Source organism: Xenopus laevis, chromosome 1S, assembly GCF_017654675.1.
Source record: "Xenopus laevis strain J_2021 chromosome 1S, Xenopus_laevis_v10.1, whole genome shotgun sequence".
NCBI lineage: Eukaryota > Metazoa > Chordata > Amphibia > Anura > Pipidae > Xenopus > Xenopus laevis.
The window spans coordinates 144,126,140-144,152,227 of record NC_054372.1 but is presented as its reverse complement, the minus strand read 5'-3'; the positions used below and the strand labels follow the sequence as shown (position 1 = coordinate 144,152,227).

Genomic DNA, 26,088 nt, shown 5'->3' with positions numbered 1-26,088 from the left:
TTTAGGCTGTGGGCCTCCAGCTGTATAGCATGTACTATAACGTTAGTAACTCTTACAAGCAAGAGGTGGTTTCAATGTTCAAACATAATTAGAGACGTCTAGGAATGCCAGTGACAGAAACTATAGATCAGGGTTTCTTAACCTCTTTTTAAAGGGGCCAGATTTAGTCCACGAATCAGCTTTGTATCCTCAAAATCGGTATATAATCAATAATGTAACCCTTTTTTTCCTGCTGTGGGAAATGAAAAACGGTTTATTAATGAGAATCAAGAGGAACTCTACAAACCAGCACAGGGACTGTTTTGGGGATTCAACATATAGGGGTCAAAAATCCCTGCTGCAGGACGTTACTTTTTATGTTTTTTTTGCTGTGATCATATTCCATTTACTTTAATAAGTATTAGCTCTACATTTTCTGTCCCCCGAACATCTCCAAAATGAAATCAAACTCTTTTGTTAAATAAATTATTTAAAAATTGATGATTCAAAGGATGTACAAGCCCACACAACTACAGAAACTGTCCATGAATAAACAGATTTGGATTTTTTTTGACGTGGAAGTTGCCATATTGCGGAGTGTATAGTTCTGCAAAGGCACATATATACGTGTAAATACAAAGGAATTACAAATGGATACATACGTATTGGTATTTTGAGAACTAATAAAATAGGAACAAGTTGATCTCTGTTTGTGCACGTCACTTAACCATTGCAACCATAAAAAACAAAGCACACAAGGTATTAATACCGCTATAGTTGAAGATTGTAATATAACCCGCCTGTGTGTTTGCTTGCTCCATATAGCTATGATCCCTGGCCAAGCTATAACTGGAAAAATCAATGCAGAGATTGATCCATCTATCAAAGGCAGCTAAATGCTCAATAAATCTAGTAATATCCTGAGCAAGCAGCAAAGTCACTGTAAGATGTGGGAATCTTCATCCGGAAACCCGATAACCAGAAAGCTCCAAATTATGGGAAGGCCATTCCATTTTAAAAATGTACCAATATTATTAATTGTTGTAGGAGGCAAAATCCTTATTGGAAGAATAGAATCCTATTGGGTTTGGACAGCTGCTTGGCGCTGTCAGTAAAGGAATATAAAGCCTGGACCATATCATAGGAACACCTTTTGTGCTCCCCTCCCCCAAAACAAATGGCCTTCCAATGGTGAGAGGGAACAAAAGAGCAGCTTATTACAGGACAACACTCATGTAAGGCTTCCCTGGCCATTCCATTTGCCCTAATTCTGCCATAAGAGGATTGAAGGCAGAGGCTAGACGCTTGTAAATGAGGCGTCTGTACGGCTTTCAGGACACATGATGGTAGAGACCAACAGACACAGCCATTATCACTGTACAAAAAAGAACAGAAGCCAAGGCCTACAGTCTTTTAGGTGCCTTACTGCCAGCCTTTCATTTACCCGCACGTCCAACCTGCGGCCTGACAAAACCGGCAACTCCCACCACCGCACCCGACTGCCTCCAGGCTTTGTGAGGATGCTGGGAGTGGTAGTTCAGTCAGTCAGGGGAAGCCCACCCCTCACACGGAAGCCCGTGCCTCAAACTGGGCGACCCCTTGCTTTCCGACACCTTGGCCCCCAACAAGAAGCTTTACTTACGTGAAAACAAAAAACAAAGTGGTAGATCCAACTAGTAAGGCGGCTGCAGTGGAGACTGGGATGTATTTGGTAGGTTTAAAGCTTTTTCCAGTACTGCTGGGCATTCTGTAGGTTACACATCACTAGTCACATCCCAAGAGAGAGGCACCGGGGGGGAGAGAAGGGCACTGACCGCACGATCCACGAAGGAGAGAAGAGAGGGGGGAAGAGACAGACAGGGAGAGAACAGCTGACCTGCTAGAACAGGAAATCCCACCCCGCGCGGCCCTGCCCACTCTGAGCCGCCCCGGAGCGTCTTAAGGTGGAACGATCCGAATTGCTTTGTGTCTCGGCAACCGGCTAGTGGCGTGAGCTAGGGAAGGAGAATGCTGCTAATAAACTCGATGACTTGCCCTTGGGTGGATCATATAAAAGCAGCTCGCATCATCATTCACCTATCTGCCGGCTAATAACGCATTGGTATTATTAGTATTAGGCCCTGGCATTTCATGTACACAGAGGCCCACTACATATTGACTTTCTATAGCACCTTATAGCAGCCCTCTGGCAATTGCCAGAACCCCCAGATTGCCAGTCCAGGCCTGTATGTAATAATAACGCCCGATCCGCAGCCTATATTGCTTTCACTATTCACAACTGGCTGGAGAAGGGGCGCAGTGATCCCCAACTAGGGTTGCCACCTTTTCTGCAAAAACATACCGGCCTTCCTATAGTCTTGTCATTTTTCCCTATTAATAACATTGGCATCAAGCATCATTTTTACCGGCCAGGTGGCAACCCTATCCCCAACCAGTAGCTCATGAGCAACATGTTACTCACCAACCCCTAGGATGTTGCTCCCAGTAGCCCCAAAGCAGATGCTTACTTTTGAATTCCTGGCTTGATGGCAAGTTTTGGTTGTATAAAACCAGTTGTACTGCCAGACAGAGCCTCCTATAGGCTACCAGTCCACACAAATCTATCAAATAGTCAATCATATCCTTTATTTGGCACCCCAGGAACTTTTTAATGCTTGTGTTGCTCCCCAATTCATTTTACATTTGAATGTGGCACACAGCTAAAAAAAGTTGGGGACCCCAGCATTGCCACGTGGCCGGTATTTTACTGGTCTGGCCAGTAAAAATGATGCTTGATCCCAATGTTATTAAAAGGAAAAAATGAAAAGAATATAGAAAGGCCAGTATTTTTTTTTCAGAAAAGGTGGCAACCCTACCCAGGTCTAGACCTTTCTTATTCTGGGATGGGATAAGACCTTTGGGGTTAGTTTCTGTACTAGAGACATTACTTACAAACACATTTTTAAGTAATTTCCCAAGTCTCCAGGCTGCAATGCCACTTGTAATTAATCAGTGAGTAATTGCCTAACATTAAAGGACCAGCAATGCTAATTTGTTGTAAAAAAAAAATTTGTTTGTATAGAACAAAAAAAAAACACAGAGCCATATGTAACTTTAAAAGTTTAAAAGTCTTTTTTTAAAAATGAACTTACCAAAACTCCGCTTGCGCTCCTCTTCTGAAAAGCCGAAAGGGCGACGATCCGTCGTGCGGTGCTTGATCTCTTCTCCCTGACTATCTCCTATAAAAGGCAGGGAGGAGAAATTGAGTGTCACACGACGGATCGTCGTCCTTTTGGATTTTCTATAGAGGAGCGTAAGCGGAGTTTCAGAAAGTTATTTTTTAATAAAGACTTTGCTATTTTAAAGTTATATATGTCTTGGTGTCTTTTTTTTCTTTTTATACAAACACATTTTTATAAAAAAAAATTTTGACGTTACTGGTCCTTTAAGGGTACTAGATTCATTGTCTGCAATAAAGCTTTATTTTCAAATTTGTGCAACTTTGGAAAATGAAGTGTTACATATATTTTCCCACAGGCCATTTACATAATTGCCAGTGGGAAAGCAATTGCAGGAGATTATTCACCCACAGTGGTGAAGATTTATTGCAGGTGCCTTGTCTTTTCATGTGCCAGTAACCTTAGTGTGAATTAACTAATCTTGTTAGGGTAGTGGCAGATTGGGCAGTTTCTAACATTTTGGAAGGGGACAAATAATAAAATCAACCATTCAAAGTTAATCGGAATCACCACCAAGTGCATTACCACATTCTGGAGTAATGTGCATCTATCAATACATAGTTACATGGTTAGATTGGGTTGAAAAAAAAACAAATCAAGTTCAACCCCTCCAAAATGAGACTGGACCATGCAATTGGCAGAGCAAGAGAATGCTTAGACGATACTTAGAGGTCTTACAGACGAGCGTTTTAAGCTGTGCTCCCCTGCGTGCCAGTTTCATGCTTTCAGCCGCAGGGGAGCGCAGGAGTAGACGCACTGAATTCTTTTCAATGGGGCTGTACTCAAGCAGACGCATGTATGCAGGTTGGGACACAGCATGTTGCATTTTTCCTGTGTTCGACGCTTACATGCGTACGGCCCCATTGAAAAGAATTCAGTACGTCTATTCCTGCGCTCCCCTGTGGCTGAATGCATGAAACCGAAACACAGGGAAGCGCAAGTAAAAACTCTCATCTGTAAGAGCCCTTACACTCAGTCTTTGTGCCTGGAAAGACAGGTAGGCAGGCAAGGTAGTAGATATGACGTTAAAACAAAAGAGATTGCCTTGTTTTTACTGTAGTCAGTTTCAATATTCATAACTCATGTTCATTTTCCTTTTTAAACCAATCTATCTTATATTCTCAAAACTGCCCAATCAAGGTACAGAGCGATGGAGTTCTGCACAGAGCCAATTTTTGAAACCTGGACCCGCAAATCACATTTTTACCCGCTACCAAACCTGACCAGCAGCTGCAACCTGCTGACCACCATTAAACGGGAACTGCAAACCAGAAGTGACTTCATCGGAAGTGGGTGGGAGCAGAAAACATATTTACAAAAATGTATAAACGAGCAAAATTCGCTATAGATAAGACCTACAACCCAACCCACAGCTATACCTGTGTCCTAAAGTCCTACCCGCAATTACCTGCAGGTTACGTGATCCGCTGCAATCTTCATGCCTCAGAGTGTTTTCCAATAGGCTATAATGAAAAGTCGCCTGCGCTAAAGCACACACGGAAATGCGTTTTCCAAGGTCACCCGAAGTTTCCTCCGTGAGGCAACTTCGGGCGACTACGGAAAACGCATTGTCGCGTATGCTTTAGCGCAGGCGACTTTTCATTATAGCCTATGGGAAGACAAGCTGCGGCAGTTCGGGGAGATTATCGCTCAGAAGACGAGTCTTTCATTTTCAGGACACTGATTTTACAAAACCAAGAAAACCACCATTGAAGGTGGTGGTAGGCCCAGGGTCCCCTTGTTCAATAGACTTCTGATTAATTTAGACAACTCAGCTGGTAACTGTGCTCCCATGTGGACCACCCTTCTACACGTGCACACAAGTAAACGAGTGTGCACATTGATTAGTGGACAGGAGGGATTTACAAGCAAGTAATGAAATAACAAGTGGGCAGTAGGTGGAATAAGGGCCTGGACTAGGGGTAGGCAACAGAAGAGGTATATGCTCATCACCACCATTATCGGCAGTTATTAGAATTTGAGATCTGTCCCCCAGTCTCCTTTCACTCATTCCCCTGATTTTTGATGACTTTAGGCGATTTTCCATGGAAATTCAGTGTATGCATGCACATCGTGATTTCTTTGGCTTCAGGATTACCTGTGCACATGCGCTTGCTGTTAGTTCCATGGATGTCACATACCCTGGAACTCTTCAGGTTGACAGCTGTGCTTCTGCCTACCTCTAGTTCTCGCCCTGAATTCAAAAGGAATACAGTGGTGCCAAGTTCAATTATACTAAAATACAAGGATAGCCTTTTTTCCCAAGTAAGTTTAACAAATTGGATTTAACTTGGAACTGCAGCCAATATAGTGGCCTCGCAACTGCACTTGCAATAGAAAATGGCCCTTCTTGCCTCTGATTTAACTACAGTATATTCATCTTAGAGTAGTAATATTTTTTGAATCTTTTCAATCCTGTCATAACTTTTTAAGAGAGGTGCTGTGTGCAGAGAGGAAATGTAAGGGCCATGGCACACAGGCAGATTAGTCACTCACTATTAATCTGCGCTACCACATGTGACCAATCTCCCGAAATGCTTTCCTGCTGACAATATTGTAAATTACAGGTGGGAAATCACATTTGTTTACAGAAGTTGCCAGTTGCCAGTAGGAAAGTATTTTCAAGAAACTAGTTGCCTACAGTAGAGAAGATTTTTTTGTAATCTCCCGATGTGCCATCAGCCTAAATTGTCTGCATAGTTAGTCATTTAATTTTTCTTTCCCGCCACTGATTTTTTGATGATAGTACCACTTTATATAAATTACATTTCCTGTTAATTTGGAGAAACTTCATTCATGATTGTTATCATTTCTTAAATTATTACCTGTCCAGGCATGTCAGAGGTACCAAAAGGGATCTAAGTCTAGAGTCCTCCATTATCTGAAGGAGAAAGAGAGATCATCTCCCACGAGCAGTAACAGTCGTTAGTGTGTTTAAGGGTGGTGGCACACGGGAAGATTAGTTGCCAAACGACAAATCTTCGCTACTGCGGTCGGCTAATCTCCCCAAATGCCTTCCAGCTAGCAAGAATGTGAATCACTGGCAGGATGGCATATGTATTGCTTTGGTTTTCCGAAGTCGCCAGAAGTTGCCTCATGAGGAAACTTCAGATGACTTCAGAAAACGAAGCAATACGTATGCCGGCTCCCCTTGTGCCACCACCCTAAAGCTGTCTGTATACACCCAGTTTCACGCAAAATATCTGATAACAAAAGTCCCATGGCCAAAGAAAACATCAATATCCATTGCAGTCAGTGAATGGCTGTGCTAGACTAGGCATTTGAATTGTGTTCATAATGCCTATTACTTGCTGCTGGTGGCTTTCTATTGACCACAACAAAAGTGGTTAAAAACTCTGGGGCTTTTGCTGCCAATCAGAGATGTTGCATGCAGGCGAGTAACAGTAAGGGAAGCAGACCCTGTGAGAGTGTAGGGCACTGCCCTGTCTACATTTTAAAGTTATAAGTGAGAATATAATCCGAAATTTTCGGTGAGCCATAAAGGAATTGTTCAGTGTAAAAATAAAAACTGGGTACATAGATAAGCTGTGCAAAATGACAAATGTCTCTAATATAGTTAGTTAGCCAAATATGTAATTTATGAAGGCTGGAGTGACTGGTTGTGTAGCATAATAGCCAGAACACTACTTCCTGCTTTTCAGCTCTCTTGGTCAAGTCAGAGACTTGGGGGGAGGGGGGCACATGGGTCAAATCTGTTGCTATTGAATCTGAGATGAATATTGAGGATCAATTGCAAACTCACTAAATAGTTATGTCCCATGTGGACCCCTTCAAGTCACTGACTAACTCAGAGTTATAGAGCTGAAAAGCAGGAAGTAGTGTTCTGGCTATTATGTTACACACCACTCCAGGCTTTATACATTACATTTTTGGCTAACTAACTATATTAGAAACATTTTTTATTTTGTACAGCCTATCTATTTACCCAGTTTTTATTTTTACACTGAACTGTTCCTTTATAGGGGTTGTTCACCTTTGAGTTAACTTGAGTTAACATTTGAGTTAATTTACAACGATGATTTTTGTTTTTTTATAGTTATTTCGCTTTTTATTCATCAGTTTCCATTTGCAATATCAGCAAAGTCCCAAGTACCCTAGCAACCATGCATTGATCTGAATAAGAGACTGTAATATGAATATGAGAGGAACTGAATAGCAAGATGAGTTATCAAAAGTAGCAATAACAATTAATTTGAAAGCTGGAAAGAGTCAGGGGAAATAAAATATTTTTTAAAAATTGACAAATTGAAAAGTTGTTTTGAATTGGCCATTCTATGACATACTAAAAGGTAACTTGTCCCCCAATGCTTGGAATACACTTCTGCAGGATTCTGAAATGAGTGTCTGAACTGCAACTGTGCATCTGGCAGTAGAATAGCTAATTAAGCTTCATATGTCATATTCATTTAATTTTGCCAAATTATGTCATTTGAGGCCAAGGCTGAATGTCTCACTATTAAACAACACTGCTTATTGCCAGTTAATCCAATCATTAGCTATTTTAGTGTTTAGTGAGTCACAGTCCACCTAGTTGATGCTACTAAGTGCTTATATAGGGTAGGGATCATATAAGGTGGTAACTGCTCAGAAAATGACATTTAAAATGTATATATGTTCTGAAAGCAAAACATGAACAGACCATTCCTATAGATGAGCTATCAAAGAGTCTTACACACACATTGGCATACATATCAATACATATTTTTCTTTTACATCCTTCTCAGTGAACCACAATTTGATGATGTTTGCCATGCTCACTCACTGGACACCTGATAAGAATGATCCATCGGCTAATGTAACCTTGCATGTATGTGTGCTTTTTTGTTATTGCTCAAGCATGGAGGGACTTTACGTAAAATGGCTGGGTTTCATATCCAATGGCACAAGTTAGAAAATGATTATATACATTTAAGATTTCAATTGAAATATGCATTTTTCAAGGGTATTGTTTCCTTATAGAACATTGAGCTTTAAGAAGAAAAATGAAAATGCATATAATTATATTATAAATTGACTGTTTGCATGCCAGGTTATGATAATATCAATGCCAAGAATGCCTCATGCTTTCTGTGAGCGAAACCTATTATACACTCAGCAGGTGAGGATCCCAGAGTACAAGTGTTGTCACACTGGTTTCAGCCACACCTCTCTTATCCTGTATCTTACACCTTATTTCAACCAAGAAGCCTTAGTTATATATAGATAACATACTACCCTTCAAAAAAATCAATTTACTGTTCTCCCTGGTAAAATAGAAATATTATGAATTGCAGGTAACATATTGCACGTCACATTTTTGCATACTAAAGAACCTACAGATGGGTCATTGTTCCAGTGTGTTCTACAGTCTGCCAAATTTTGGTCCTTGTTGATAACAAACCATTTAGGTGGAAGAGCTGTATAAAGTGATCCAAACTGGCACATCACACTCACTGCAGGTGTTAGTACAGTATGTTCACAAAACCCACTACAATTAAATGCATTATTTACATAAAAAAAAAATATACATATATATATATATGTATATCAATACTTCCCTCATTGCAAATTTGTATGGCAGTTGTAGCCGATATACTAAAAACCAGGCCAAGAGATATGGAAGCCCAAAGCTGCCTGAAGCCAACAGGTTTACCTCAGGTTAGGGTCAGTGTAGGTTGAAGGAATTTTGATTTGTACTTCATTGTGCTTAGCATTTCTGCACATGGGTCCTAGGTTCAAATCCAACTGCAAAGCTGTACTTATTCTAACCTTTCTATCAACCATGTAATTGCTAAGCAGACAGTTTTGAGTTTTGCTTAGGCTAACTAGATGTTACTTGGCCCCACAGTAAAGTAATCTTATGGACCCCAACATATCCAGAGGTTGTTCTGTTTTACCAATATATGTTGAAATTGCTCATTAATTAGGGCATCACGGGGCCCCCTATACCTTATGGCCCCCCCCTGCAGCCGCAGGGTCTGCTTCCTGTGTAGTTACTAACTAAATAGTGGCACAGGCAATGCTTGGCATACCTTTATACTGCAGACGACTTCTAAGAACAGGTTGAGCAGAAAATAATTTGATTCCCTGATCTGTTTATACTTCAGCAACAGGTCTGGACCCGGCATTTTAAGTACAAAGAGGCCCAATCAGTCCACACAAAGGCCAAACAGCCCCCACCAGCCCACTAAATACTGAATTTCTATGGCACCTTATAGCAGCCCCTCTGGCATTTGCCAGAACCCAGTCCGGGCCTGTTCAGCAACACTTGCAGCGTATTAATAAACACTGGGTAAATTTATATCTAGGCAGGATCAGTAATTTGCTCAGTATTGATAAGTGACAGGATTTGCAGATCAAATTTTATTTTTGCCCAGATCAGTGGCATAACTAGATATTACTGGGCCCCAGAGCAAATTAAGTTGAGGCCCCTCAAGCATATCCAGAGGTTTTTCTGTTTTACCAATATATATTGAAATTGCTCAATAATTAAGGCCTCATGGGGCCCCCTATACCTCCTGGGTCCCCCAGCAGCCACAGGGTCTGCTTCTTCTGTAGTTACGCCCCTGGCTCAGATTGAGTGTGGGTTAAAAGTAAACCTGGATAAATACTATAAAATTGTATTGTTAAAATAAAAATAAATAAAAGCGAAATAAAAAAAAAAATCTGTAGGATGTGACAAATGCCAGAGGGGCTGCTATAAGATGCCATAGACAGTCACTATTTATTGGGCTGGTGGGGCTGTTAGAGCCTTTGTATACTAGAAATTCCAGAACCTGTTTTTAATCCCAGTCAGGACATGGTTAATAGTCTACTGAAGCTACAAGCAGACAGGGTCATACTTGCACAGATGGTCAGGCAGTAATGCAGAAATCTGTCAGTCTGCACAAATATATCTGTGCCCATTTGCCCATCTTGGCAATCACTGGTAAAGACCAATGACATCATGGTATTGTAAATTCAGTATAGTGTCCTAAAATATTCTGATTGTAGGTCTCCCATTTAGCATGAAACACTGCAAGGTTAATGTTATGATCTGTACGTAGCAAACATATCATTTCTATCCAACCAAATGACATGCAATGAAATGAAACAGATTCCAGTGGTTTTATTGAAGAATAAAGGCACTGGTAAATTATGTATTTCTAGATAAGCACATTATCCTCTCTCTTATACGTAAATCCAGATCAGTGTGTTGGAGAGAGAGAGATGAGACAATTACTGCCGCTATGATTTGCAAGCAGTTTCACACAGGAAATCCCTCTAAGATAGCAAGCAGCCATTTTCTTTAAGGTGGCTCTGGCAATTTCCATAATCCCATAGGTTTAATCTAAAACAGGGGTGCCCAAAAGGTAGATCGGGATCTACCAATAGACCTTTAAGATGGCCATAGACGCAAACATCTCATCGTACGACTCGAGGATTCGTGCGATTTTCGGAACGTGTGTGGAGAGTCCCGACATTTTTCGTCCGGCGGAAATCGGTCGTTTGGTCGATCGGACAGGTTAGAAGATTTCTGTCAGCTGCCGATAATATCTCTGCGTGTATTACCGATCGTACGATTTTCAGTGGGAGACTGATGTCAGGGGCAGAACATCGGCCGATCTGTTCTTTAACTACTTTATTTAGTCGGAATGATAATACTTTGATCTGAATGGTTAGTGGCAGGTCGGGAGATGGGAAAGTCCGATCGTACATTGATTCGTACCATCGGATCTTTGTGTCTGAGGGCAGCTTTAGCTGGTGATCAGTAGATCTCAAGACAATGTCTACAAACAGCTTGTCTTAATCACCCTCCTATTCATGCTTTTCATTCAGATATTTATACAGTTACTTGTTAGTTGTTAAATATAGCAATAAAAATTCTCTCATAAATCCAATACAATATTTAAGTAATATTTTCTATGGAACATAATGCTAGCAATGTTTTTATGGATGCAGATCATAATGGGAAAACATCGCTAAAAGTAGACCTCTCCTTAGTAAAGTATGGGTACTCCTGATCTAAAATATATTTGTCATTAAGTCAAAGGAAAAAGTTTTAGAATTGAATGTGTTTTTTGTATCCTTAACTGTTCTGTGCCTGCAAATTCTCTGGAATAAAGGAGAAAGTATCTTTAGACGCTAGCAAATTACTCAGAGCTGCTTTAACAAATAAGATGAATAACTCTGGTTTAAACAGGCAGTTGTAATAGAAGGCCGCAAATCTTATTGTTTAGTTTCTCTTCGTCAAAGAGTGAAATGGATATTTGTTCCTCTTAGGGTAGGACTACACGTATGCTTTCGGCACGACGCACTGCGACAAAACACCGGAGTCAAACCACATGCAACGGAAATAAGGTAAAAGATAGAAATGTCAGATGAAGTCGCAGCGTTGATCCGACGCAACACGACAGTTGGATGCAGATGCAGCGTATCAGACAGTCATGTCGCGTCTGATCAATGCTGTGACTTCATCTGACAATGCATTTACTTACCTTATTTCCGTCGCATGCAATTTGACTCTGGCGTTTTGCCGCAGCGCATCGTATAGCGCTGAAAACGTCAGTGTAGTCCTACCCTAACTCAGCTTTGCTTCCTTCTTTAAAAGGTTTATAACCCTTTTGATACTAAAGGTATAGTTTTTTTAATGTTTCTGAAAGCAAGCATGCACATACACACGTGTTCAGAATAACAGCAGTCCAACATCATTAACCTGATCAATCACTGTTTTTGGTAGAAATTATATTTCTAGATGGCAAATAATTTACTAGTAGGTGTAGTAGAGTAATAGAAACCCAACAGATCGAACAGAATAGAAACCCAACAATAATAACAGCTTGTTCCAAATAATAGCAGTGTGGAGTTCAATTAGTGAGGTCATTCATTCTGTAAAAAAACAGGTGTCAACTAAAGGGGCTGTTCACCTTTAACTTAACTTTTAGTATGATATAGAGCAGGGGTCCCCAACCTTTTTTTACCCGTGAGCCACATTCAAATGTAAAAAGAGATGGAGAGCAACACAAGCATAAAATAGTCCCATGGGGTTCCAAATAAGGGCTGTGATTGGCCATTTGGTTGCCCCTATGTGGACTGGAAGCCTACAAGAGGCCCTACTTGGTACTATACTTAGTTTTTATGCAATTAAAACTTGCCTCCAAGCCTGGAATTCAAAAATAGGCATCTGCTCTGAGGACACAGAGAGCAACATTCAAGGGGTTGGAGAGCAACATGTTGCTCGCGAGCTACTGGTTGGGGATCACTGATATAGAGAATGATATTACAATGTGCAATTGGTTTTCATTTGTTATTATTTGTGGTATTTGTGAAATTAAGCTTTTTATTCAGAACTCAGCAATTTGCTGACTAGGGTCCAAATTACCCAAGCAACCATATATTGATTTGAACATGAGACTGGACTATGGATAGGAGATGGTCTGTATAGAAAGATGGGTAATAAAAAATAGCTGTAGCCTTATAGAGCATCTGTTTTTTAGATGAGGTCAAGTGACCCCCATTTGAAAGCTAGAAAGAGCAAGAAGGCGAATAATTAAAAAAAAATAATGAAGACCAATTGGAAAGTTGCTTAGAATTGGCCATACTATAACATACTTATATAAGTTAACTTAAAGGTGAACCACCCCTTTAAGGAGGGAAGGCAGCTTCTGTTTGTTTTACAAATGCTGTTTATAGTGCATTTGTAAAGTAAAGTGGGTAGTTCCAGAAACTCAAATTTTTGTGAACATCCCACTGTAAAGTGATTCTGTCATGATTCTTATGGTGCCGTTTTTATTTCTAAATTACATTGATTACACTCCACCATATAAAATTTTCTTCCTGAACTAGCAAGTGTATTCTTTACTTGTAATATTGGTGTGTAGGCAGCCATCTCAGGTCATTTTCCCTGGTCCTGTACTTTCTGAAAGAGTCAGCACTTCATGATGGAACTGCTTTCAGGTAGACTATTGTTCCTCCTACTCAATGTAACTGGGGTGGGACTTGGATGTTACTATTGAGTGCTATTCTCATTTCTACCAGGTTATCTGGTTACCTTCCCATTGTTGACATTACTGCAACTTGCAGTGCAGCAGTAAAGAGTGACTGAAGTTCACGCAGGCAGCGAGACTGCCGGGCCTGCCTAAGGCGCCTGCCCAGCGTGGCCCAGCACTGCTACTAGCCATCTGGCAATAGTCCTTTTGGATACGGCTAAGCCTTTGTGTGTCGGGGAGTAGGAGACCATAAGTGCATCTGAGCGTCGTAACTTAGATGTTCTTGACTTGTAGATTCTGATTTCCTGTACAACATCCAGCTTGTTTAGCTGTTTTTCCTTGTCATTAGCAGGATTAGGGCAGAAGGATGGAAGGACAATATCCTGATTGATATGGAAAGCTGACACTACCTTTGGCAGAAAACCTGGAACTGTCCGAAGGACTGCTTTGTCCCTATGGATGACTAGCCATGGTTCTAAATGAGACAAGGCTGCTATCTCTGATACTCTTTTAGCCGAAGTGATGGCAACAAGGAAGGCTACTTTTTGGGTCAACCATTTAAGGTCACAGGTATGAAGAGTTTCAAAAGGCTCCTTCTGTAAAGCTGATAGCACCACTGGTAGCTCCCATTAAGGTGTAGGGTTATAAAAAGGAGGTCTGACTCTTAAGGCTCCTTGCAAAAATTGCTGAATATCAGGTTGTTCTGCCCATTTAAATTGGAATAGTACCGACAAGGCTGAAATTTGCGGTTTTAGTGTACTGAGAGCTAATCCCTTCCCAAAGCCCGAGGCCAGGAAAGTCGGTCATGACCTGTGGTGTGCTATCTTCCCAGGGTTGCTGTCTAACAGAACACCAGTTCAGAAAAGTTCTCTAGACCTTGTAATAGGCTTTGGAAGTTGACTCCTTACGCGCCCTCAGGAGCACATCTATTGCCGACGGGGAGAATCCCCTCTTGGCCCACAACTGGATTTCAAGTGCCAGGCCGTCAAATGGAGCATGGCCAGATTGTGATATCGAGTTGGCCCCTGCATCAGGAGATCTGACCTTAGAGGAAGTCTCCAAGGTTTTGAGATGGACATGACATGCTGACCAGATCTGTATACCAAAGTCTGTTGGCCCAATCTGGTGCAATCAGTATTGTGTTCACCCTTTCAGGTTTGATTTTGGCAATGATCCTGGGCAGAATTGGAAGAGGTGGAAATGCGTACACCTTGAGAAAGTTCCAGGGTATCACTAGTGCGTCTGTGAATGCTGCTTGTGGATCTTTGGTTCTGGAGCAGTAACAAGGGACTTTGTAATTGTGTCTGGATGCCAAGATGTCTATGTCTAGCATCCCCCATTTGCTCGATATCTGGGAGAATATCTAGTGATGTAAACTCCATTCCCCTTGGTAGATTGTTTGGCTGCTGTGGAAGTCAGCTTCCCAATTGAGTACCCCTGGTATGTACACTGCGGAGGTGGTGGGGACATGGTTCTCTGCCCATGTCAGAATTTTTGAAGCCCCTAGCATGAATGGCCAACTTGCTGCGGGTACCCCCTTGCTTGTTGACGTAGGCCACTGCCGTGGCGTTATCGTGGCGGAGTCCAGCGACCTTGTAGTGTGTGGTCGCAGTACAGTGCGCCCCATCCGAACATATTGGCATCTGTCGTCACCACTTTCCACTTTACAGGAACCCAGCTCCTGCCCGAGTCCAGATGTGTGCGGACCATCCACCAAGAGAGACTGTTTCTGGTCTGTAGTGATATGGGGATGATCTGTTATAGATGCCGATGATCTTTGTTTCAGCACTGTAAGAAATTGCGTTGTAGTGGATGCAAATGAAACCTGACGAACGGAACGGCTTCCAGTGCCACCACCATGAATTGTAGACAGTTGGCTGCTGTTACGTAGACTTTTTCAGGAAGGTTGTAGTGACACTGATCAATTTGTATCTTGTCCTCCGTAAATTGTACTATCTGGGATGTGGAGTTGAATAGTAGACCTAGAAAGGTTATCCTCTGGCACGGGAGAATGGAGCTTTTGCCACCCGTGTTGAGCAAGGGCTTGCAGGGTGATCGTTGTATCCCTGTGTGACTGAGTCTGAGATGATTCCTTGAGGAGGAGGTCATCCAGATATGGCAACAAGTGAATTCCCATTTTTCTCAAGTGAGCTATCAGTGGTGCAAGCACTTTGGAGAAGACTCACGGGGCTGTGCAAAGTACGAAGGGAAGAGCTACAAATTGAAAGTGTTGGTCTCTGACTGCAAACCGGAGGAACTGCTGAGAGTGCAGGTGTATGGGTACATGAAGGTATGCATCTTGTAGATCGATTGACACCATGAAGCAATCGGGTTCCATGAATGCTATGGCTGACCTGATCAACTCGATCTTGAACTCTTGGTTGTGAATGAACCGATTTAACAACTTGAGGTTCAAAACCAGTCTGAAAGATCCTTCTTTCTATGTGACTAGGAAGAGGCTGGAATAAAACCATTTGAATCTTTGACTCTGTGGGACCGGTACAATGACCCCTGATTGTTGTAGTGATTCGACTGCCTGGTTCAAGGCACGTTGTCTGTAAGGGGTTTCCAATGATGGAACAAATCACCTTGGTGGAAATTTTGTGATGTCCATAGTGTCCGTAAAGGCCACTTCTTTGGTCGGCAAGGTAGTTTGTTTGGAAAGTCTAGAAATGGCTGAAGCCACCTTAAGTGGTTTACCCCATATTTTGCACTGTTCCTCTGTAACTGGGTAGGTACCATAAAACCTTTTATTTAAGGTAAATTGTCGGTCCGGCTGTGACCATTCAGTTTCAATTGTACGTGTGATGGACTTAAAAACAGGAAACGCCCTTGATTTCTTTTGGTGGGCCCCCAATACTCTGTCGGCTTTTGAGACAGCTGCAGTCTCATCCTTTATTTCTAACGTCTCCATCATGTCCCTAAGGAGTTTTCTGGAGATGTCTGGTTTGGCAAATGTAGGTTGTTCTGAATCTGAGTCACAATGTGAGTCTGAAGTTACTTTCCCTGATTTTTGCATGACTGAATCATGAAAGGAAATGGCGTCAATATTAGAAGAGGGGCCTTCCTCACTGTCATGACAATTCAGGTGGGGAGTACTGTGCTTTACGTTTGGCGGTTTGTTGTGGAGGAGTAGAAGGTTGGAATGCAGTTTTCATCCATTCTAAGATGTCACCAACTTGGGGAGGCATTTGTGGAGCTGTATTAGATACTGTATGCCCAATCATTGGTTCCTGAGACAGGGACCCTTCATTCTATTGTTACTCCATTATGGGTGAGTTAGTATGAATATTTTGAGGATACAGGATTGGTGGCTCAGAAGGCCTACAATCAGTGCAGTATACAGTCTCTGACTCAGAGTATGTTTACATGTCTTGCATTTAATCCCTTTAACTGGTTTCTTTGCAGATTTCTTTACAGACGTTGCCGCCTGAATCTTCTCCGTTAACTCTCTTAGAGTCTGACTTTTCCATTATAGATAAACTGTTCCCCCATGTCACTATAATTACCAGCCTCTGGTTATGAGTCGCACTTTATTGAGGAAGGTGCTTTCCCCCCCACTGCTATGATAGAACGTCCTCTGTAACAGCCTAGGGGCAGCGTGTACTTCCGTGTAGCTCTGAGAACAGAGTATGAGCTAGCGGATGTTGCCGTGCGGTGCACACAAGTGCCTACATCCAAGGCAGCTTTTCCAGCACACAAAGAGGTATCACGGAGAGTGTGTAACAGGCACCTGATGTGAAAAACACTACGCTTTTGCCACGAGTTTCCCTGTTGTCGCCCCCACTTACACACATAAGTATTGCGTGGTGCTTTGTGACTGGCAGCAGTTAGTTCTCCTTAATTGTATAAGCGATATCCACATACTGGGCATTGTGGCAATGCTGTATAGCTAGCCCTGTGAGAGTATCAGAGTACTCTAAGCTACTCCGCATGCTGCAAATTGCCAGCAAGGAGGGAGAAGGTGACACGCTGGGAGACAGCTCTGCATGCTTCCATAGAAGCTGTACAACGCTGTCCACTTGCTGCAAAAAGCCAGCAAGGAAGGAGCAGCTTGAATCAGTGGGAGCTAGCACTGCATGTCTCCATATGCTGTAAGAAGAAAAATAAAAAGAGAAGGAAAAAAAAAAAAGAAAGAATTTCTGTCCTTCACCTGCAAGGCAGGACAAAAGAACTAGGGAACAGAGGTGGAGCCAGCCTATTTATCCTGAGGGAGGGGCCAAGAAACCAATTCTTCTGTCCTGCCTCCAGAGGTGAACTTGGACATAACCCATACGTCTGCACTGACAGGAGGGCCGACTAGAGAAATACATAGCAAGGGACTGACCTTGTGATATATACTGGGGGAAAGAAGCTATGCAGAACAATTTCAAAACATTGAAGTTACACGTTAGCACAGGTCCTCTGCAAAAACACTGGCAAATACACCATATGTAGAAGGAAAAATACATAGCATTGCTTGGCCTGTCCAGTGACCTTTAGCTCCCCCATGCATAGATTGCTCCAGGAAACAGTATACATTATATCCAGTATGTCCAACCTGTAGCACTTCTCAACTGTGGGGAGGTTATGAAGAGTGGTCCTCAGCACTTGAGGATGCTTGTAACAGATGCTGCACATTATCAAATGCTTGCCGAAAGCAGTACACTGAAGTTAGAATTGCTGCACACAATCAGTAGTAGATTACATATTTTGAAAGCAAGGTTAGTGAAAACATTCCATCCGATTTCTTGCACACCATGTGCACAATAATGATTTAATTGATAATGTGTAAAACTTGGACAGCAGTGGTTTAGGCAAGGCTAGAAGTGAATGTGTGCAGACAAGATTATCTAGCACTTCAATATGCACAGTTTAAATGCAACATTATGTATAGGGCAAAGCAGAGGTCTTCTCAAATCATTCTCAATTGCTTTTTGCATTTTCTAAAATGATAAATCTTTATTTTGAGCAGTAACCATAAGATCTGAAGTCAGATTACCCTATTCTTGTGGTTTTGCCTTTCTGAACTAGGTCAGGTCAGGTAGCTGTAGAGAAAATCGCACACCCACGACAGACGTCCAATATAGTGGTACCTGGTGCCCGGTGATAAAGGAATCGGCAAACCTCTCAAATGGATACGAAAAAGCACACCGGCACACAGGATTTGAAGCTGCAGGGCAAGCCCTTGCAATTTTTTAATGCAGTGCAGGTGCACCTGCACTGCATTAAAAAATTGCAAGGGCTTGCCCTGCAGCTTCAAATCCTGTGTGCCGGTGTGCTTTTTCGTATGAACTAGGTCAGGGCCACTTAAGACTGAAAATTGAAACATTACTTACTTTGAATGCAGACAGCAAAGCATGAAGTGTAAATGAGATTTCTAAACAAGGGCAGAATGCAAATATAATGTGGCATATTTACTAATAGTGTACTTTTATTTCTTTTAATCAGTATTTAGTAATGCAATCATAACAGGCTTAGCAGCACTTTTAATGTCTTAAACTTGAGTGAAAAGTAAAGGCACAAAACGGACTAGTCGGCCCCTTTATTTATACAATCCTTTACAAACCATGTATGGCCATACCCGCACAGGGGCGCTCTGGAACAAACCATCAACACATTTTTCCCAAATGAAAACCTCTTGCGTGTCATTTAGACTTAACACTCTGCAAATCCTGCAGCCATTGCATTCTGTTTGAAATGGTATTTTAAATGTAAGCAATACAATACAAGGGTTAGTGGAAGAGAGATCTATGGCTAGGCTAAAGGACACATGCATGCAGAGAAAGAACATGTGGCACAAGACAACCTATTCTTTGGTAATCCAATGCTAACTGATGCTTCACAACATTCAGTTGAAAGGATGTAAGAGAAAATCAGATAGGTCGAGGCCCTAAAAACAATCTCTGTTGGCATTCATGGAAAACAAGCTGTATTAGTTGTCAGCACAAATTTATTCTTCAGTTAACAGATTCATACTACCAAGGGCAAAATAACCACACCATTCATCCAATCAAACCTTCCTGAAGAAAAAAAAATAATTATGCAGTGTTAATTGAAATGACATCAGGTTTATGTTGTCCAGCCCCAAGACTACTGCAACATCTCATTTATACATAGCAATTGGAGATTAAAGTCCCATTCTCTGAACTTTTTTTTCTTCAGACTGGCTTTATTCAATAGTATGGATGACTATAAATAAGTGTTTCCACTATGGAAAAAGAAAAGTGAACACAGTACATTTTTTCATGACCGGGGAATGGTTTTTTTTTCTTCTTAAGGGCAAAAGCTTAGAAAAAACAACCTGAATGTTTAACTCAGTTCTTTTTTCTTTGTTATAAAGTCCCTTGTAAAAACAAAAGGTACAAGGCTCTGGATGATTTATTGCTTTTCCTCTGCTTTATCCTGCTTGGGGTCTTCTTGCTTGTCTTGCACTTTTGCCTCCTTTACAGACAGCTCTTCTAGTTTCTCTGCCACTTTGTCGGCACTATCATTTTTGGTTGTATCTGGTAAAAACAAAAAGCAATTGGTGGCACCAAATGAACACCGCTTTAACTGGCAATCCAGTAAGTTACACATTATATTACACATCAAGCAGTTCAAATCCAAAAACCAGGATGTCACAATTAAAATTGCCAAGACTCATGTCCCCTTAACTCCTTTAAAATTCATCTGTAGTTGCTCTGTAAGTTTTACAAAACTATTACATTACAGCTTGTAAATACAGAATTATGCACCACACTTACTTGTAAATATTCACTAGATATTGAATCAGTTTATTTTGTTGTGCTTAAATTAAACTTTATGGTGTGAGTGCAGCCTTCGAAGTCCCACAAATTCCTGTTTGTTGATGCAACAGTGAAACTGTTTGCAAGTTTGGTTATATGTCGGCATATATTAGGCAACATAGCATGCATTAAGAAAACCTCAAATGTGGTTAAACTTACAGAGCCGTATCAGTGGAAAAGCCTGGATTGGATTGCCTGTTCTCCCTCTAATCTCTGTGGCGAAGTTCCAAAAACGTCGCCTCAGAGATTAGAGGGAGAACAGGCAATCCAATCAAGGCTGTTCCACAGATACGGCTCGATAAATTTAACCGCCCGCAGGGCCTTAAACGAGCTCCGGCAATACCTTACTATTGTAGCTTTTATTTCAGGTATAATTGAATACCGGCTTCTTCATCTATATGCGGCATTGACTTTGCACTCAACCAAGGAATTGTTTTGTGAGTAGATCCGGCTATACACATTACCCCTGTAAAAAAGCGTATTACACCATATAGTCTATATTCTATATTTTTTATTTAGGAACTGGGGAAGGAACGTTATCGGTCATCAGTGCACTAAACCCTGAAAATACTTATTTTTTTAACTTGTGGACAAGTGGGTCCACAATCACCTTTGGTGCAGCTAATTATACTTAGGATTGGACTTTGCAGAGCTCACACCAGACTGTCACTGAAGGTCTCAAGTGTAGTCACAGTATATTGGTCCAGATAAGTATCCCATGATCTACAAGTAGCATTTCTTCAAAAGTATGAAAGCCTCAATGTTGATCTTGGAGTTTTATTTAGCAGACTTAAAAAGCACCAAAACTGGAGGCTGCAGTCAGGTACAGAGTGAGTCTGCAATACTTATGTTGACTATAAATCTATGATTTATCATACCTTTTTCTTTATTACTCTTCACTTCATTTCTGCATTCTTCAAATTTTGCCTTGAACTTCTGTGCATCTAACATTGAAATAAGCAAATGCCAAACATGAGATGGAGTGATTGGAAGATAAGAATAGGCATTACAAATCAGGCCTATCAAGTCTAGCAAAATCTAATTTCAGATGTTAACTAACAAGGTCTCCAAATAGAAAAAAAGTTTGGAAAATTCCATAAAAATGCTCAAATGTATACAAGCTCAAACTATTTTAATAGAAAACGTCATTTTCATCCCAATTAAAGAATAACAAAATGGTGCCTTGTTCTTAGGGTGTTTCTTCAATGGCTAAAAATAGGGCCAATATGCCATGATCTTAGAACTGCTCCGAAATTTGTATTAGTTCTGGATAGCTTCTCGTCTCAACTGCTGAAGCATCACAGTGGTAATACAACTAGATATAGGCTTTGACTAGCCAATGGACCTAGAAAAAAACCTATAAATTGACACTGGGCTTGGCATGGCTGATGGTACAGTGCAGCTTCATAAGACTCCAGTCAACTCTGACAATAAGCTGGCCAGCCAGTGGACTATACGGAGATTCAAGGCATCTTGGGAACATTGAATGAGCCTACACTGCCCTCAGCAAACATTTTCAGAATCTGAGCACTTTAGTTTTAAAGTATGTGGGTCACAATAATACATAAGCATTAAAAATAATGGTACTGACAGATCAGCACTAGGACAACTAATTATGCTCTGTCTTACTTTCTGCATTTAAAAATCGAATAGCCAGTAGTTCAGGTTTTGGCAATTCATCTGCATAATCAGCATATGTGTTCCAAACCCATGCCCGGTCACTTCCCGCATTAGGCTTCAGTTCCATCACAGGGGTAACTAAAAAAAAAGAAATGGAAAATTAATTAAAAAGAATTATCAGTAAAAACGAATCCCCACCACATATTGGATTCAAGCATAAACAGTAAAAATGAATATATGTGCAATACACCCAGAACAGCATAAAGAGGCCAGCACTTAAATTCAGTCTTATTGGTGGCGATTCCTTTTGAGCCTGTGAACCAATGAACTGTATTTTTTCAGTCTTTCCACTGGGGGGGGCTATACAGTATGTAGTTCTGGTATTTGTTCATTGAGTACTGGGGTAGTTACAGATCTATGCACCACACCAGCAAATAACCAAAACATGTTTCTCAGGAAAATCCCTCGCTTCCACTATGCATGCATCCCAAATAAGTTTTTTTCTTTTCTTTTGTTCCCAGGCACCTGTAAGAATAGCGCAGGCATGTTTACTATGTACGCCAGCACAGAGTGTTTAGATACAGACACACACCGAATTACCCTTACTGTAATTGGGAATGGGAAGAGCAGGAGTCATATGTATACATTTTAATTATATTAGCCACCTTTAGAATAGGGCATTTTATACATAAACAGATGCCTTAAAGGGCATTTTTACCTCCTCTAATAGCGGTTTCAATATAGTTACTTAACCCAGAATGTTATTTGCATGCAGACAGTGATGTAATCAGTCAAAAGGTATCAAGATATTTGTTAAATTTTTTTTATATATATATACCACCTAAGAGTCTACAATTGTGCAAAGTATAACGTCAATACGTCAATTTCCTCATCTTGTAATCTAAGATTTGCATTGGTCTTCATTATTTATGCAATCCGTGGCTTCAATTTTTTCTCCTACAATCATACTGCAGAAATGTACTCAAATGAAGCCAGAAGTAAAAGACCACGGAGTGCATTTATAAAAGTCTTTGTGACTAAAATGGATTTTTTTTTTTTAACGGAGTCATGTTACCTTCCATAAGAATGACTTGCAAGTATTTTATCTTTACCGACACTTCAGAGAATCTTGAATATACAGACATTTTGTATTTTGGAGATGTTCTATTACGGTGCTTATCTTTGCAACTTTACCTGCAGCAGCCGATGGATGATATTTGTTTTTGATCTTTAAACACAAAGGAGTATGTTATGAAATTCCAAATAACTTACTAGCATGATTTGCACATATCTTCAGTGTCTTGTCTCTCCTCATCAAGAGACGAATTGTTCCCTTCTCTTTGTGTTTCAGCAATTTAACATCGCCTGTGCCCCGTTCTTTCCATTCCGGTGGGTCATTTTCTGATGCAAATCGAAACAACTTTGCACGCCTATGGAAGGAATTACACAAAGAGCACAGAATTATAGTTGTACTGCAGGAGCTCTCGGGAATGTATGCTCAAGAGAAAATTCAGTGTTTATGTTAAGAACATTAATGGGTTTAAAGGTTTTTCTTCATCCACCCTGAAATGTACAGAAGTAACTTGTGCAAGCGGCCAAATCATCAATGGGCATTTAGAATGTGCCAACATATTTAACTGCAACAGAAAGCACTATAGCAAAACTAACTTTTCATGTGAGAATACAATTGCTTCAAGATATCAAGTTGAATTGCTAAATATATTAACAGAGTTTTAAACGCATTTATTAGTGATTATTACAAGACAAAAGTGTAAAAATACACTCACATTTTAAATAGTTCTTCTTCATCTTCTTCAAGTGTCTTAATCTCTTGCTCTGGCAGTGAAACTATGGGCTCAAAATGAGGGTCATGATTTGAATCTTCTGTATTGTCAACAGAGGTGTCACGCTCTTCTGGTTTATCCTAAGGAAAAAACAATAACTGTAAAGAAATGTATAAAGCTCTTCTTCAATGAGTTATTGCCAAATAAAGTATATTAAGGATTTACTAAACAAAACTTTTGATAATTAACTAATGTAAAAGGCATAATGTCAAGGAAATGTATTAAAGGTGTTACCTTCCAAACGCTTTTTTTAGTTCAGTTATTTTCAGATTCTTCCCCAGAAAGAGACTTTTTTTCTATTACTTCATCTTATTTATATTGTTACTGTTTTTCCAAAAATCTAAGTTTAAAGTTGAATGTCCCTGTTTCTGGTGTTTGAGTCTGGCAGCTCAGTAATTCAGGCGCAGACTCTAAACTGTTACAATTTTACAAAATTTAGTTGATACATTTGTCAGCAGCATCTCTGGAGTATTAACAACTATTGTATCAATTCTAACAGCTGCCTTTAATGAAACCCAGAGATTCTGCTCAGCAGGGACAAACATAATAAATGTATCAATTTAGACCAGTTTACAGGGTCAGCGACCTCCTCCCAGAGCTGCTTTAGAAGGTGAAAAATGACACTTTATACTTCAATATTAGAAAAACTGTGACACATAGAAAATAGGAAGTAATTGGAAAACCGTTATTTCTGCTGTTATATCTATCTGAAAACTAGTTGTTTGAAGGTGAACAACCCCTTTAATATAAAGGATGCATCAAGTTATACTGTGGTTTATTTAAGTGTTACACTACACACACACAAACAAAGAAATAGAGTGCTCCAACCCCATTACCAATTTGTTAAAGAGACTTCAATTCAACTTTAAAAACAGGCTTTTGCAAGATTAATCAAATATGATTTCTAAAAGTTCACCAAACAGTTGACTTGGTTCAGGTGCTCATGCAACGAACACTCCACTTAACACTTTCTCCAAATAATACGAATTTTGGGGTCACTCACCACTCCTGCTTGGTGGCCGTGGTGCAGCGCCCCAAACCCTCAGCCAGGGGAGACATCAATCCATCAAACCAAGGAATGACACGCGCTCTACGGGACTTCAGGCAGCGGTAACATTTCAAATAGCTTTCATTACACAAACATGTTTTGTCCTAACGCGTTTCATGTGTTAGGACAAACATGACTATGATTAAGCGTGGAAACACATGAAACGCGGTAGGAAAACACATGTTTGTGTAATAAAAGCTATTTGAAACGTTACCGCTGCCTGAAGTCCCATGGAGTGCGTGTCATTCGTTGGCTTGATGTGTGTTGTGTAAACCAACTGCTACAGATCTGGACCTGTTGGGTGTAAGGTTGCCACCTGGCCCGTAAAAGTGATGGTTGATCCTAATGTTAATAGGGAAAAAAGAGATATATATCAAGGCAGGTATTTTTTTGCAGAAAAGGTGGCAACCCTAGTTGGGTGCGATTCTGGCAGTATTCACAATCTGGTCCACATTCTGGAAATCTGAGTCATGCAGTTGCTCTGGTGTGGTTACACTTGCAGTCTTTTCAAGAGGACAAATTCTTTGTAATCAGGCCAGAACGCAGTATGAAGTAAGTCACCTACATATTATAACTATGGAGGCCAGGAACACCTCCCTGCCCCCACAGTCCCCCCTCAAATCTATTAGGGCGTGGATTATAATCTGGCATGAACAAGTGGTATCGTGAATAAGTGGCACAGCACATAAAGAAGTTACGCACTATTACATATTAATAAACATGTTGGCTATGTGTAAATGTAACATATCTCCCAACAAAGGATTATTGTTTGGATGTGCAAAAAGAGAGGCACCAAAGGGGAGTACAGTCACTCTCCCACAGGCCCTAGAGTGGGGCTTCACTTCACATCAGGTGTGTAACAGTGTCACACGAGGATGACTAGTGAAATCACAGCTCTAGTGTTTCTTCAGTTTAGGGAGTAGAGGATGAGGAAGGGCTGTAGGCCAGCAGCACATGATTGGCTCCATGCACCGTTACACGTGTACTGAGAGATGCTGACTGCTCTTCCCACAGGGATGGCCTAGCAAATGCCTCACTAGGAATCAATCGACTCCCTCTTTGGGTGCAGGGACAGAACCGTAGAGCAAACACATGACGCCGCACAGTTCTACTGCATGCAACTTTCTTTCGGTCCAACAGTTTTGTTCGTTCAATGAACTTTTCCACAGTACAACACCTTCACGCCTTGTCACCCGCCCTAAACCCCTTTACACACCGCACGCTATACAAACCCGGCAACCTGCCCGCCGCTACGAATCGTCGTGTCCAGTTTACAAATCCCCACGGCAAATGCATCATGTAAAGATTGTGGGAGGTGTACAGAACTTGCCATACCTTGGTATCGGCCATCGGGCACAGGATGGAGGCAGATTACGCGGGCGGGTCTTCTGTTTCTACAATGTCGCTGTCTGGTCCGCAGGTTTCGCGCTGTTTTTTCTCCCACCCTCTCTTCCTGCGCAACGCCGTGCGTGCCTCAATCTCCTTCTGCACTAGACGTGCCCTCCTCCAAGATGGCTTCCCCCTCCCCCAACGTCACATCCGCTCCCCTTTGAAATTTTATGGAACCCAAGTAACAAAGATAAATATAACTCTTACGTTACTGATACAGTGGTATTCACTAGTTACCTGTCTCACTGTGTGTTT

The 26,088-nt window shown here is 41.0% G+C and overlaps 2 protein-coding genes, 1 long non-coding RNA gene and 1 other non-coding gene across 4 annotated transcripts in view; 1 reads left to right on the top strand and 3 right to left on the bottom strand.

Annotated features, from left to right (window-relative positions):
- Window positions 1-1,823, bottom strand: part of zdhhc8.S (zinc finger DHHC-type containing 8 S homeolog) — a 55,400-nt gene extending 53,577 nt beyond the window's left edge. The window contains 1 exon segment of the mRNA NM_001094690.1: window positions 1,622-1,823. Within this exon segment, the coding sequence (NP_001088159.1) occupies window positions 1,622-1,725 (104 nt within the window). The 5' untranslated portion in view covers window positions 1,726-1,823.
- Window positions 1,824-17,958: 16,135 nt separating this feature from the next.
- Window positions 17,959-19,359, top strand: LOC121399488. Its single transcript, XR_005965071.1, has 2 exons — window positions 17,959-18,178; window positions 18,444-19,359. It is a non-coding gene; the product is annotated as an uncharacterized LOC121399488 (long non-coding RNA).
- Window positions 19,082-25,871, bottom strand: ranbp1.S (RAN binding protein 1 S homeolog). Its single transcript, NM_001086295.2, is given in 6 exon segments — window positions 19,082-19,650; window positions 20,811-20,876; window positions 21,562-21,690; window positions 22,825-22,982; window positions 23,340-23,476; window positions 25,780-25,871. Coding segments are annotated over 6 exon segments (630 nt in total). The 5' UTR covers window positions 25,795-25,871; the 3' UTR covers window positions 19,082-19,525.
- On the bottom strand, window positions 20,640-20,772 carry LOC121399592. The gene has a single exon (XR_005965165.1). It is a non-coding gene; the product is annotated as a small nucleolar RNA SNORA77 (small nucleolar RNA).
- Window positions 25,872-26,088: the final 217 nt, after the last annotated feature.